At 45.6% G+C, this 15,269-nt stretch overlaps 2 protein-coding genes across 2 annotated transcripts in view; one reads left to right on the top strand and one right to left on the bottom strand.

Moving 5' to 3' along the window:
- The window catches only part of LOC119446831 (septin-1), a 610,438-nt gene that overhangs the window by 208,804 nt on the left and 386,365 nt on the right, over positions 1-15,269 (top strand). The window lies entirely within an intron of this gene.
- Positions 1-15,269, bottom strand: part of LOC119446821 (serine/threonine-protein kinase mTOR) — a 246,829-nt gene that overhangs the window by 13,701 nt on the left and 217,859 nt on the right. Inside the window, exons 50-52 of the mRNA XM_049664437.1 lie at positions 8,855-8,990; positions 7,120-7,185; positions 3,677-3,751 (exon numbers count right to left, since the gene is read on the bottom strand). Of these exons, the coding sequence (XP_049520394.1) occupies positions 3,677-3,751; positions 7,120-7,185; positions 8,855-8,990 (277 nt within the window). The remainder of the gene's footprint in view (positions 1-3,676; positions 3,752-7,119; positions 7,186-8,854; positions 8,991-15,269) is intronic.

Below are 15,269 nucleotides of genomic sequence, written 5' to 3'. Positions count from 1 at the left end.
TACTACAGAAATTTTATCCCCTGGTTTTCTGACAAAGCCAGACCCCTGACAGCTCCCCTCAAGAAAGGAGCTCATTGAGTTTGGGGTGCCGAGCAACAGACAGCATTCGAGACTCTGAGGCTAACGCTGGCAAGAGAGGTGGCTGTGGTATTGCCTCACCTGAACAGGCCCTTTGTGATTGAAACAGATGCCAGTGGCACTGACATATTGGCAGTGTTGTTGCAGGAAGTCGAAGGTGAACTGAGTCCTGTGTTATTTATAAGCAGGACCCTCAGTGCTGCTGAAAAGAACTATACTGTCCAAGAATGGGAATGCCCCGCTGTGGTGTGGGCTGTCTATAAATTCCGACCGTATGCAGAATTCACGTCATTTGAGGTGCATTGTGATCATGAATCATTGGCTTGGATGTTTACAACTGAGCAGACATCGTGCAGAGTGCGACGTCAGGTGTTGAGATTACAAGGGTTCAAGTGTACCATAAAGCGTCGTAAAGGACAGGCCAACATCCCAGTGGATGCACCAAGCAGGTGCCCCATCCCTACTGCCGAATCTGCTCAGCCTTGTTTAGCAGAGGACTTGTTTCCAAATGAAGTGCAAGGGGCCACAACAAACCATTTGTTTTGAACTAGCAGCCCCTGTTGACGTGACTGATGTGTCCCCCCTTACCGACACTGCAAAGTTCCAGTTGGAACAATGCAAGAATCCATTGCTGCTGCAGCTGCTGCAATACTTAGTCTGGCCTGCTACCTGGTGACGCTAAAGAGTCCAAGAAGGCACAGGACCTAGCTGATGATAGCAAAACATCGAACAATGGTATCCTTATGTACACAGTCGGTGAACGTAAGGTCGCCTGGCTTCTCCAACACTTATGAGACATGGTACTGAAAATGGAACATGACCACCCCCTAAGTGGGCATTTCGGCTTTCTTAAAACTGAAACGTGTGAAGAGCCGGTTCACATGGCTTGTTATCCGCTCCGATATCTCCTGTTACATTCACAGCTGCCAGCAGTGCCAGGCTTTCAAACCTCACCGGCAAAAACCAAAAGGACTGATGGACAGTTCATGGGCCACCCACCAAATGCAGCAGCTAAGTGTGCACCTTATTGGGCCACTGCCCACCACCCCTTGGTGCCACAAGGACATCCTGGTGGTGCTCCACAAGTTCACAAAATTTGTGGAGCTTTTCCCAATATGTGCGCCTACCTCCAAATTAATCATCGATAAAATGATCAATGTTTTTTGCCAGCATGGTGTGCCTAGCTCCATCTCTAACGACAATGGCAAGCCATTCATAAGCAAACTGTGGAAAGGCATTCTCCAGCATTGGGGAATCAAGGAGAGCCACACAGTCCCATACAGACCAGCAGGACAGACTGTGGAACGCCATAACGCAACGGTTAAACAATGCCTGGTGGGCTACTGCACTTCCCACAGGGACTGGGACAAAAGGCTGCCCGAATTGGCGTTTGCAATGCGCACGTCTAAAAGTGTAGTTACTGGCTTTACGCCTGCATTCTTGTGCTATTGGCGGGAGCTACAGAACACGTGGATCCATCAGAATCAGGGAGCTGGCACCGAGGTGCCCCCTTCTGCGTCTCATGCCCTAGCAGCTGAACTGGGTGTGTACTTTCGAGATGCCTGGGCCTTTGCACAGGACCAACAAACATTGGCAAGAGCCAGCCAGGCAAAGTATTACAACATAAAACGAACTCCAGCTACCTTCCAGGTTGGATACTTGGTGCTCCGGGACACACACCCACTAAGTAAGGCAGCCATTGGATTGACAGCCAAGTTTGCCCCTCGACGCACAGGGCCATTTAGAGTGACTGCATACATTGGACGCATTACCTACAAACTCAGAGACCCGGCTACAGGGAAACAGAAAGGCCTCACTAATGCAGACCAGCTGAGCCTTTATCATGCGCCTTGGAAACCCTCTTCACAGAATAAAAGGGGGGGAGGGGGATCTGTGAGGGTACGGGCTGATGCCAGGCGGCGTAGAGTCGCAGGCACGAGATGGTAGGCAACTGTGTAGAGTTGCAGGCACGCGACGGTAGACAACTGTAGGTTGATGGGGAGACGGAAGATGGAAGGCATGTGTGCGTGGTCGGCATGCTGGGAGCGTGCGACAATGAACGAACTGAGTGAGTGAAGTAATCGGCGGAGCAAGCCGCATGCAGTGCAGCTGAACGGAACACAGACTGCGTGTGTGTGCGTGCGCCGAGGATGTCCCAAAATAAAGAACGTACGTACTTGACAAGTGGAAGCAAAGCAGTTGATTGTGTAACAAGTTTTGGCTATTACCCCAATTTGCAAAGAAACATGCTCACAAACCCAACTGTTTAGCATCAGTGCCAGATCTATCTGATTTGTGATCACGAGAACATTCTCAGTAATACTATTATTGCTAATTTTGAGGTAAATAAATGAAAAATATATATGTCTGCGATCTCAAAAGACTGAAAAGGCATTAATATTTGCACCGGCCATCTACACACGACAGCTGCACATAGCTGCGTGGCCTCCGAGATGTCAGTGGCATGCTGCTAGAGTACCGTACAATGGAACCTTGTTGATATGATTTTGCCTAATACGTTTTTCGGGATAATACTTTTTTTTTTTTTTTCGAACGCCCCATAGGAGCAATTTATTTTCATGTGGCTGATACGATCGTGTTTTCATCTGAAATTGGATGATACGACTTCAAACTGGTATTTCTGAAACTTGTAGCTTTATATTCAAGTGTACCAAATTAAATTACATTTCAACAATGTGTTAAGGGCCGGCGACACTAGCGGAAAAACGCACGCTCCGTGCCGGCGGCGTAAAAATGGGCTCCACAAAAGCTGCAGCGAAGGAGGTTTTTCGTGCTGAGGGAGGAATCGGTCCTGGACCGATTTAAATTGCCGTGCGCCCCGGCGGCGAACGAGTCATGCTGCTCTACGGTGTTCCTACGTTTTGGAATTCTTGGCCTTGTGGTGCTGTGACCTCCAAGGAACTTGTTATCTTGCAAAAGAACTTGTTCACAGATTTTGAAAACAAAAACAAAGTTCAGCAAAAACTGATGAGCTGTTTTAATGTTGCTCAATAAAAGTGTGTTGGCTGCAGTTCGATTCGTGGGGTGTCGTGATGCTGCTCCACTTAACACGCGTGTTATGCGGAGCAGTATCTCCGCGAAAAGGGTCGATATTCCGGATCGACCTATATTCCAATTTATACGGTAGATGCCGCGGCCGCCACGGGGTGTGCGACAAGCCCTTTCGCAAGTCAAACGCTCAACATTAGGGCGGAGCCTTGCCCCCTTCCCTGTGCAGCTTCCAGCGTGCTAGTGGAGATGGAAAGAGAGAGAGAGCCACTCATTGATGCGATGACTACGTTTAACTCTTGAAGGGTTTGATGGGCTATACTTGAAGGGTTTGAAATATTTTTGCGGCAGGAAATTCGTAGGGTGGCGACTTTTAATTGTGAGGCCACACTATTAGTTAGAAAAGTGCTTCAAGGCCCCTTTAACTGAGCAGCACCTTTGAACAAAAACTACTTTCCAGCATATGGCCAAAACTTTTACACTGATTTCACCGAAAGTTGCCTTTATGTGCTAGCTTGTTAATGCCACAGGTTTCTTAGGAATCTCTGCCACGTTTTGACAACATTTACAGGTCCGCTTTGATCCTTACCACCAATTCCAGAAATGGCATCAACTGCCTTCTTTGCAGTTGGCTGGGAGCCAATGTCCACTGCTTCTAGGATATCTGAAACAAAACATAAGCATTGTTACCACAAAGTGGCAAAGTAAATTCCACAGGAAGTGTGGAATTTTGTGGAAAATACGAAACCCACACCGACAGATGTATATGGCGACTGCTTGAATTTTGAAAACTTTAAACATTGTGCACTTACTGCTGCATTTTATGGTGTGGATCGTTGTGTATCACTTGGTATTTTCAGTTTTACGTCTGGTTTGTCAAGGAAGAAAAAAATTAATGCAGGAACTCCTCTGGGAGTTGTCTAAGTATGCAAAAGCAATGTGCCACTTGGTCATCTCCACGTAGCCTGGTGTCATTATCAATATTACGAAACCTGATCCGACCAGTATAAATCTTTATCAGCCCTTATCGATCATTATCAACCTTACTTAACTAGATCTGACCCTTATCAACTCTTATTGGTTGTTATCAACCTTATCGAACTCGATCCGAGCCTTATCAACCCTTATTAGTCTGTATCAACCTTATCGCAATCGACTTTATCGCAATCGACTTGATCCTTATCAACCTCACTGGACATGATCGGATCCTTATCAACACCTATCGGTCCTTATCCACCTTATCAGACTTGATACGATCCTTATCAACCCTTATTGGTGCTTATTAACCTTATCAGAATTGCTCCGACCATTATAAGCCTTTATCGCTGTTTAGCACCTTATCCATCCGCGTTGGACCATTATCAACTAAGACCCATAAGAGACCCATAAGAGTTTTCTCGTTGGGCAGGGATAGAAATGCTTACGGATTTAAAAATGCAAGTTGCCTTCATCTGCACCCCTCACCATCGGAGAAGCTGTTGAGACAGTGGAAGTATGGACTAGTGTTGCCTGCCTGTTGGTGAAGTGTGGACAGCAGTGGTGCTGGGAGCATTGCTCTGTCAACAAGGCGATTGATTTCGAAATACCATCTCATCTGCTAACTCTTTATGCATTAAATTGAATATTAAGTTAAAAAGCAATCATGTTATGAGAATTAAAAAAAGAAGAAAAAAATAGAGAGAGACAGCGAGATAAACCAGCATTTTCCAATCAACCACCTTGGCGCTAAGCCGCACTCCTTCAAAGGCTGCAGAAGACAGCGCCAACATTTCTTTTTCTCATCCAGAACCCCTTCTCTCGACCACGAAGTAATCCTTCTGGCACTGCAGCTCTCCAGTCGCCAACAGGTGGCAAAACCAGTCCATGTCTCGTCACGTCAGCAGCTAGTAACTAGCACAGCAAATTCTCAATGAACAGAAAAATGGGATTTACAATCAGCCCTCACTTTACCTTCAATCATTCTAGATGAGCTGACTGCCCAATGCGATATTCTGGAGTTTACTACATGCATAGCACGCACCAGCTGTCCCAACTAAACATCGCCTAGAATTTTAAAATATTAGAAGGGCAGGAACAAATGCCAACCGCTCTATATTGATAGGCACTGTTCATGTTAGTAGGGAGTATTTTGTTAAGTTTGCAGAAATAATTATGAAGTTTAATTAGCTAACTTCACATTTAAGAGTAGAAAGAGATAGCATTAAAAAATCCTTTACTGCTTTTCCCACTTCCCGGCAACTGCAGCTTATGTAACGGTAATGTTTACCGGGAAACGCTGGTGGTGAACGCTATGCACGAAGGCGCGCTTTCTGGTAGAAATGCTGCCTCTTGTATGAGACGATCTTCTGTTATTGTTTTGCACTTTTAATATTTCCGTCTGAGAAGATTTAACATAAAAGGAATGCTCTGTCGGTGTTTTGTTTCACGACATTTCTTTGTGGGCGGTCATTCTCAAAATGCGGAGGAATAAGTTTGTAAAGAATGTAAGACAAAGTGCGAGCAACTTTAGTGGCAAAAGAAGTATTTAGTATCTACGGAGGGCCTGCGTGGCTGTGGTACGGAATGATTTTTCGTCGAACGACGATCGGCTCCGACACCAGATTTTTGCAACACGGGGCCCTTAACGCTATCGCATTAATAAGTTGTGGAGGATATCAATAAAAGGACCAATAACAGTGTTTAGAGCAACCTTGGTCTTGTGTGATCTTTTTCTCAAATAAGAAAAAAAAAAATCCAACAAAATTTAAACAATACCATGCAACTACACGTCAACGCACTAAGGCAGCAGTGCTCGCATACATAAACCTAGCCAAATATGGGTTTAGCTTATTGCACTAAAAATGAGCAGCCATACTCTTTCCCTGACATGTCAGCAGCTTTCGGGGCATATCTTGGGCTCTTACGAAACACAAAGCGCTGGCTTTCAACATGTGTATGGTGCAAAGTATACTAAATGACAATACTTATGTTTGAGACCACTCCTTTTGCTGGTGCAAATATGCGTTGTAATGTGGCAATATTTTCAGCAGGAAAGTCAAATGTGATATATACTACTACCACTAGGCACTTACCCCTTCTCTTCTCATGGCCTCCTTTATAACCTAGGGACTTTTGCATGTGCATATTCAAAGCTTTAAAAACGTGCCTCATGCAAGGTAAACAAAGCTCTAGCTTAGTTCCAACTCCGATTTCACTATTGTAATATAAATGCAAAATGCGGAAATGCTTTCGTCAGACAATCATTCAACTGACTTTAATGAAATTGTGCTTCATTTGACTTTAGTAAGCAATATTTTAATTTAGGGCCTGAAATATATATTTTTTTAATTTGCAGAAATTGGCAAGTTCAACAAAAAACTGAATAACAAAGCTTAAAAATTTGTAACTTTGCACCAAAACGAGATACCGCAGTTCTGTACACTGCATCCTTTAGAGCATCTAATGCGGACAAATTTGATATATGAATTTAAAGCTGACGTGAAATTATTACAATGTTCACGAGTACTTTGCAAAAGTGCCGCTTGCAAATTAGTGGCATATTTCTGAGCTGCGCACAACACACCAATTTTGACCTTCTTTAGATATATTATTAGGTCCAGTTCGCAGAATTGTGACATCATTTTTCACTGCCAAGTTCGAGTTGTAAACTTTATATCTGAGTTTTTGAACTTTAACAATTTTAAGGAACTCTTCAAAAATATAGAAGTCCTAAATATGAAATAATCGAAATTGGTGTAGTGGTTGCTGAGAAAAATTACTTCTCCATTCCCATGTATTTAAATAGGAGTCCCCTAGCTAATGCTCAAGTTTAAACATAGGACAGTCCTAGTCAATTTTGCATTCCCCATTGATGCAAAGTTAATAGGAGCAAACTGTAGTTTACAAATAGTGCTTTGTTGGAGCCAGGCATTTAACTAATTCAAAAAAAGAACCCTCCCACATGCCTAAAGTAAAATAAGAAAGACTCATATACATATACAGGGCATGAGAACATCACACACTGTAAACTAGCTTGAGCACATCTCAAATTACCTCCTTGATCATGGCTGCAGGGGGCAGAACCACCTCTTGTTTTAGAGTGTTTCACTTTTGGTTGTGCTGAAAAAGAAAAGAACATGGATGCATCTTCGGACTCAGTTTCTTTTTCTGTATGTAAATCTTTTTAGAGTGTTTCACTTCTGGTTGTGCTGAAAAAGAAAAAAACATGGATGCATCTTAGGACTCAGTTTCTTTTTATGTATGTAAATCTTTTTAGAGTGTTTCACTTCTGGTTGTGCTGAAAAAGAAAAGAACATGGATGTATCTTAGGACTCAGTTTCCTTTTCTGTGTGTAAATCTTTGGCAATGCCTGCCGTATGCACTCCAACCCAATTTTATTCTTCTGTAAATTTCCTTCTCATGATCAGGGTCCCCTGTGAGTAATTGACCTAGATAAACGTACTCCTTTACAGACTCTAGAGGCTGACTGGCGATCCTGAATTCTTGTTTCCTTGCCAGGCTATTGAACATTATCTTTGTCTTCTGCATATTAATCTTCAACCCCACTCTCACACTTTCTCAGTTAAGGTCCTCAATCATTTGTTGTAATTCATCCCCATTGTTGCTGAATAGGACAATGTCATCTGCAAACCGAAGGTTGCTGAGATAATCACCATTGATACACAATTCTAAGCCTTCCCAGTCTAAGAGCTTGAATACTTCTTCTAAGCATGCAGTGAATAGCATTGGAGAGATTGTGTCTTCTTGCCTGACCCCTTTTTTGATAGGTTCTGCAGTATTATGCAAATTATGCAGTATTATGTGCCAAACCCATGATCGGATTACGAGGCACGCAGCAGTGGGGGACTCCGGATTAATTTTGAGCGCATGCAGTAGGGCAGAAGAACTCGCAGCGACAAAGTTTGCACCAGTCGGGGCGGCCTGTGTCAATTGTGGAGCGCATGGCGCTCCTTTTGTATCGAAAACAATGAAGTGAGGCACTCGCTTGTGTGAGGGTTTTCGCAGTGCACATGACATGAAGCACTGTGTGGGTCTTTAACCGAACATATTGAATATTAAAAAAAATTGAATAGTATTCGATTCACGAATCGAATTATTTCAATGTCCTCTATTCGAATCAATTTGGTGATATTTAATTATTCACACACTCCTACCAAAAACCTGAGGATGGGGTGTCGGTGGTACACATTGAAATGTTGACAGTGCTACACTGTGAGTTTGGTCGATTTCATGTTATTGGGACTCTCTGATTGCATTGAATCGATGATGCACCCTCCTCAATAATCACTTTCGAATTTTTCACAATAAGCGGTTGTCAGAGTACCACAACCATGGAGCAGTCTTCACAAGATATCCATGCCATAAATTCACATGTACACACTAATGGCGATGCAGCTGGTGGAGTCCCCCGGCTGACGTTACATGCGAGAGGGCGCCACTCAGACTTCTTGGGCCTAATAACTTGTAATGCACAACAACAGAACAAAGAGATACACAGATGTTCATACAGTGCAAGTTACTGATCATGAACCAACCAGCCCAACTGTCTATTCTTGTGAAGCATGTTTAATGCACACACATGCCACATTTCGATGGAGGCAAAATGCCAAAACGCCCATGCGCTTGCATTGTAGTGCACGTTAAAGAACCCCAGGCGGTCAAAATTATTCCGGAGCCTCCACTACAGCGTGGCTCATAATCAGAACTGGTTTTGGCATGTAAAACCCCAGAAAGAAGAAGCCCATTCCTTATGCGCATGCGCACTCACCATCCATCAACCTCCAGTTGAGCAGAGGGTCGTAGACAAAGGCTTCAAGGACAGCCATGAGACTGTCTTTGTTCCCACGCAGCACCTTCATCACCTTTGCACAGGTCATTCGATATGTGCCCTCAATGCCAGTCACCTATGCAAATAAACAAAAAGAAGGTTATCCAAAGAAATTAAATGTTACACGACACAAGAGCCGATGTGCCTCTTTTACACATTTTCTGCAGGTGGTGGGGTATGTCAAGAAGGGCAGATTATATCACACATCTAGCACACTCCTATCGTTGTTCATGCGCAAGCAAAAAAAAATAAAAAATGGTAACACTGATTTTTAGCAACACATCTTTATTAATTTTGTTGCTAAGATGAAATGACTGTTTACACAACTCTATTGGTACATTTCATCTTGTAAAGCACTGAACTGTTTTTGAAGGGTATTGATAAACAGATAGTGTTGACATAAACAAGTGCACGGCATAAAAATTTGCACATCTTATATATGTGCGCATTTTCAGTTTATGCAACATGACTATTGTAGCTAATTATGCTTTGCCATACTTTAACACATTTACTATATTCAATCTTATTTCTCAGTGAAATTCTTTTGTGGGTTTTAAGCCAATTAGCAAACATACAGTAAAACCCGTTTACTCAAAGCTGTAAGAACCGGAAAATTTTTCTAGGTAAGCGAAATCACGAAAATAGAAGCCAGCTGGCTTTTCTGAAATAGCACCATAATATTGACACGTGCACATGTTTATCTTTCACCGGTGACCGCTTTTCGCCGGCTACCAAATGTTAAACGTTATCGCTAGGCACACAACGTGCCTGCATGTATCAGAAGTTTCTCGAACGTTATCGATGCTTCTATCCGTCGTCTGTGATCACCGAAGCTTATGTAATCTGATTGTATAGGAGCGACGCAAATTGTGTAGTACATTCTGGAAGACACGCGGGCACCAGGGATTACTCTGGAACCTTCGATGACTCATGTATAAAAGCCGACGCGTTTTGCCGCTATCGTTGCGCTTGGAGTGTAGCTTGCTTTTGTGGGCACAGGTTTGCCCAATAAAGAATCAGTTTCGTCATACACAGTTTTACAACTGTTTTCTTCACCCGTCACTACTACGTGACATCTGGTGGAGGTGCTTTTGTGTTCATGCACCAGACGCCCCCAAAAGCCGTGATCCAAGCCGAACCCCGAAGACAGTACGAACGTTGTCTCGGACCATCGAGCTAGCCTCAGGCTACGAAACCAGCCCCCGGAGTACGGACTTCTTCCCGAGAAGACCAGGAAGTGCACGGTGCGGCAGAGTGGTACACAACAGCACCATAGTCTAAACGTTATCAGGAAGGAAGCGTGCACACCGCATCTCGAACAAATACAACCCTTTATTGTTTCGCCTCGGCCTCCCCACCACTCTGTATCCGTTATCACGTTGTCGCTGCGTCCAGTGGCGCCCTCTCTCGGCTCTGTATCGGTGATGATGATGTCACTCTGTCCGGCGGCGCCATCTCTTGGCCTTGCAGTGGTTGTCTCCGCCACACAGTCCTTACATGTCTCCCCCCCCCCGCAGAATGTGAACCCATCGCGGGCATGTCTAGTCGGGGTTCATAATACGTTGTCAGCTGGTCAGCATGGGCTATCCCACGACGGCGCCCTGTCGTTGGGTCTGTCAGCATGAAGTCATTAGCGCTGACATTCTTTGTAATCCTATAAAGACCTGAACGTCTTGGTGCGCGATTCAATGAAACGCCTGTTGTTGCATTACTTAAAGTATGGCTGTTATTGGAGCTGGGAGTGTCGTGGCCTATCCGAGTTCGATGTCAAACTGCGGGTCTTGCCTACGCAGCCGCTGCTACCAGTTGTTGGGGTTGAGGACGGACTTGAAGGCAGGAACATGTTCTCCTTGAGAACGAAGAGTACAGGGTTTATTTACACTATTTACATCACGAATATGAGAACGAGACGGTACGTCTCATCAGTCTAGCTTGACTGGGTCGGAGCATATTACATCGAAACACTGGCTACATCTCAGGGCCGATGGGAGAGCACTCTCGGCAGATCGGAGAGCACTCAGCAGATGGGAGAGCACTCGGCAGATGGGAGAGCACTCTGCAGATGGGAGAACACTCGGCAGATGGGAGAGCACTCGGCAGATCGGAGAGCACTCTGCAGATGGGAGAGCCCTTTAAACCCCTCTGTCCAAGCTGCGGTCCCACCATCCTCCAATCGGAGCGTCGAAAGTCACCGATGGTCTGCGTAGAGGGCGAGGGTGCGCATAATCCCCCGGCGCCTTCGTTGCCCGACCACATTCGGAGAAGTGCCCTCGGGCACACACTGTTCACTCCCCCACATAAAGGAGGGGACACTCGTGGACAGGTGGCTTCGCACCTGACTTGAACTGACGCCTCTGTTCCTGGAATGGGCCAGCTGGTCTGTCGAGCGGCCGTGAGAACGCGTCTACTTTTCCAAGAGTCTCCTCTTCCTGTAGTGTCGAGACACGTACTCTTTGTAAGGTGTAGAGACATGGTGGCGCCGCTGATCTTTTCCAGGCGGGACGGCTTTTCAGCCTCCCGCTGGTCGCCGAACGTAACACTGTCCAAGAGAACAAGGTCGCCTGGTTGCAGGGTAACTGGCCGCCTGCGATGGTCATAATATGCCTTTTGTTTCGCCTGAGCGGCAGTTTGCTGTCCATGAGTAAATACAAAGGCCTGAGCGAGGCACTGGCGGACTTCTTCGGAAAAGGCATGGTAAGCCGCGGCAGGCGGTTCAACATTGTCCTTGGTGCCAGGTGGTTCCCATGGAGTGTGCAGCTCTCGACCATAACACAGGAAGGCAGGCATGTAGCCTGTCACAACATTCTCTGCAGTGCGGAGAGCAAAGGCAATTTCGGGGATGTGAGAGTCCCACTCCCTGTGGTTTGTGCAGTAGGCCCGGAGGCATTCCTTAACTGTACCGTTATGGCTTTCCACCATCTGTCCAGCGGGGCGGTAAGGCACGGTATGACGGTCTTTTATGCCCCATTGCTTCAGGAGGCCCTTCCAAAGCGTACTGACAAATGAGCGCCCATTGTCGCTGGAAATTGCTACTGGTACTCCATGGCGACAGAAGACTTGCCGCATACAGTCAACAATGTTTTGGCTGGTAGCAGCTCTTCGAGGAAGCAATTCAATGAACTTTGTGAACTTGTCAACCACCACCAGCAGGTACTGGTGGCGCCGGGGTGTGAGTGGTAACGGTCCAATGACATCTACACTAAGTTCCTCCATCGGTGCAGTGGCGCACTGGCTGCTCATAAGGCCCCCTGGCTTTTGACGATTGGCCTTGGAGCGCTGTCAAACTTTGCAGCATCTGACATATTTAGATACATCTGCTCGCATACCCAGCCATACAAAACACGAAGAAACACGCTGCAATGTCTTGAAAAAACCCACATGTACACTCGTGGGGGGTCATGTGCCATTTTCAGCACCAGAGTTCGCAAGCGCTCTGGTAGCCAAGGCACCTTTTGGTTCTCTCTGTGCTGAACAAGCAACCCAGTAGACTCCAGTTCTGTCGAAGCAGCCAAGTCCTTAATTAGGCGTGATTGTGGGTCGTTCTCTGGGAGCGTTGTACCTTGCATTACGCTTTTCAGCTTGGCGAACAGTGGATCACGACCTTCCTCCTCAATCAGGCATTCTATATTGTTGAGGAGAGTCACATCATCTGTCACAGACAGGGGGGGGGCAACTGTCTCGAACGTAATGTGTTGCTCGGGCTCTTGAACGGTAATCGGGAACAGAGTTTCAGGTAGAGTCTGGCTTGGGTTGTCTGGACAGTTCAAGGGGGCTCTGCTAAGGGCATCTGCTGGAATGTTGGCAAGTCCCCTTCTGTGTTTGACCTTGCAGTTAAGGCCTTGCAGCCTAAGGACCCACCGCTTGACTCTTGGTGAGGCTTGATTTGTCTGAAACATCCATGAGAGAGAAGAATGGTCACAATGGATTTCGAATTCCGTGAATTCGAGGTAAGGCCTGAATTTATCGACTGCCCAGACCACTGTCAGGCATTCCCATTCCTGAACAGTGTACTGTTTTTCTGCCTCGGTGAGGACCCTGCTTATAAATGACATGGGTCTGAGTTCCTCGGGGCTTGCCTGGAGTAGCGCAGCAGCTATTCCGATACCACTGGCATCTGCTTCCACCACAAAGGGCTGGTTGAGGTCAGGCAGGTTCACCATGGCATCATTGGCCAGGAACTGCTTCAGACTCTCGAATGCCCACTCTTGCTGGGTGGTCCACTGCCAGGGTGCATCTTTCTTCAAAAGGCTGGTGAGGGGGTGGGCTGTGAGAGAAAATTGAGGTATGAAGCTTCCATAATACCCCGCAGGCCAAGGAAAGCTTGCAGTTGTTTGACTGTTGCTGGTCGAGGGTAGTGCAACACAGCAAGCACTTTGCCTTTGTCAGGTCTACACTGCCCAGGTGAAATAATATGTCCAAGGAACCTGAGCGAATGGTGGCAGAGCTGGATCTTGTCTGGGTTAATGGTGAGGCCTGCGGCTCTGATGCGCTCGAGTACACATTGGATGTGTTCCACGTGATTGTCCAGAGTGTCTGAATACACCAGGATGTCGTCGAGGAATGCCATTGCAAATTTATGACTTATACCATCCAAAACTCTGTCAATGTTTGGAAGGTTGCTGGCCCACCTGCCACTCCGAAGGGCATCCTAGTGAATTCGAAGGTGCCCTGCTGGCAGATAAATGCGGTTTTGGGGATATCCTGTTCGCACACTGGGATTTTGAAAAAGCCTTGTGAAAGATCAAAACTTGAAAACCATTGTGCCTGACCCAGATGTGCCAAGAGCCAGTCAGTCCTGGACATAGGGTAAACAGGCACCCTTGTTCGGCTATTCAGTGGCCAATAATCAATGGCAAGGTTATTGAGAACGACCCACAATCACCACCAGACTTTTTGCGACCAAAACTGGAGCACTCATTCACTGACTGGTACTCGGGCGTATGAGCTCTTGCTTTAGGAGGTCATGGATGCAGTTATCCATAATGGCCTGTTTTTTAGCATTGACAGGGCGAAGCTTGCAACGTACAGGTAGGCTGTCCCCAGTATCAATTCGATGTTCAGCAAATGTCGTGCACCCGGGGGTAGTTGTAATAATTGGGCTGAAAGTGTCAAGCACCTGCACCAGATGTGGATCTACATTCACCTGAGCCGCAAAGCTAGCAGGGTCATTGGCGGTTGGGACCTCAGAGCTGACCTAGGCTCAGGTTGCTCAGCAAAGATTGGTTGCTCGGCGAAGATTGCATGCAGGTCATATGATTCTTCGCTGTCTAGCTCCCCCTTAACCTGCTGCTCTCCTTTGACGAAGGGTACCATGCACTGCGGTTCCGTCCCAATTGTCCAACCTCCCAGTGAAATATGGAGCGATATTCCAGTCACCGTCAGCAAGTCCCTCCTGTCATAATTTTCTGTAATAATTTTAGAGGGAGAGTCCAGTCTTGCGAATTTATGAAATATAAACCTAATGGCCTTTCTTCGTATTTTTTCAAGACGCGCAATATTTGACTTAGTGTAAGGATCCCATGATATACATGCGTACTCTAACTTTGGTCTACTAAATGAAAAATAACACAGTAATTTTACATTAGGAGGGGAATTTTTCAGCTTGTGTCTTAGGAAACAGAGTTTGCAGAAAGCAGAAGAACAAATATCATTAATGTGCACGTTCCACGACAATGTGGAAGTCAAAGTAACACCTAAGTATTTGTAGTTGTTAGTCTCACGCAGAGCTGAGGAACCTAGCGTATAAGAAAAAGTTAGTGTTTTTTTTTTACGAGTAATACGAAGAAATACGGATTTATCAGTGTTAACAAACATAACCCATTCATTACACCACTTCAATATGTTATCTAAATTCCTTTCGAGGACAATCTGATCATTCTGACAAGTGATATCACTGTACAAAATACTATCATCGGCAAACAGTCTAATTTGAACACCGGAAGTTATGGTTTTAACGATATCGTTTATATACACTAGGAACAGTAAGGGCGCGAGACGTGACTGGAAGAATGGCCGAGCTATGTTTACCAATTTTAACGTACTGGGTGCGTTTTGTCAGGTAAGAAATAATCCAGTTTAGGAAAATGTCAGGTATACCAATAATTCTAAATTTGAAGATTAATTTGTCGTGCGGCACCTTATCGAAGGCTTTTATGAAATCTAAAAATATTGCATCCGTTTGGCCATTATTAGGCGTAGTGGGGAACTGCAAAATAATTTTGACCACCTGTGGTTCTTGAATGTGCACATAAATCTAGGTACACAAGCGTTCTTGATTTTGCCCCCATTGAAATTAGGCAGCCTTGCCCGTGAAACCGCAACCTTGAGCTTGCTTTTTGACACTCGTAGTGCGTGT

The sequence above is a fragment of the Dermacentor silvarum genome, chromosome 3 (assembly GCF_013339745.2).
Source record: "Dermacentor silvarum isolate Dsil-2018 chromosome 3, BIME_Dsil_1.4, whole genome shotgun sequence".
Taxonomy (NCBI): Eukaryota; Metazoa; Arthropoda; class Arachnida; order Ixodida; family Ixodidae; genus Dermacentor; species Dermacentor silvarum.
This window is presented reverse-complemented; position numbering and strand designations above follow the sequence as displayed.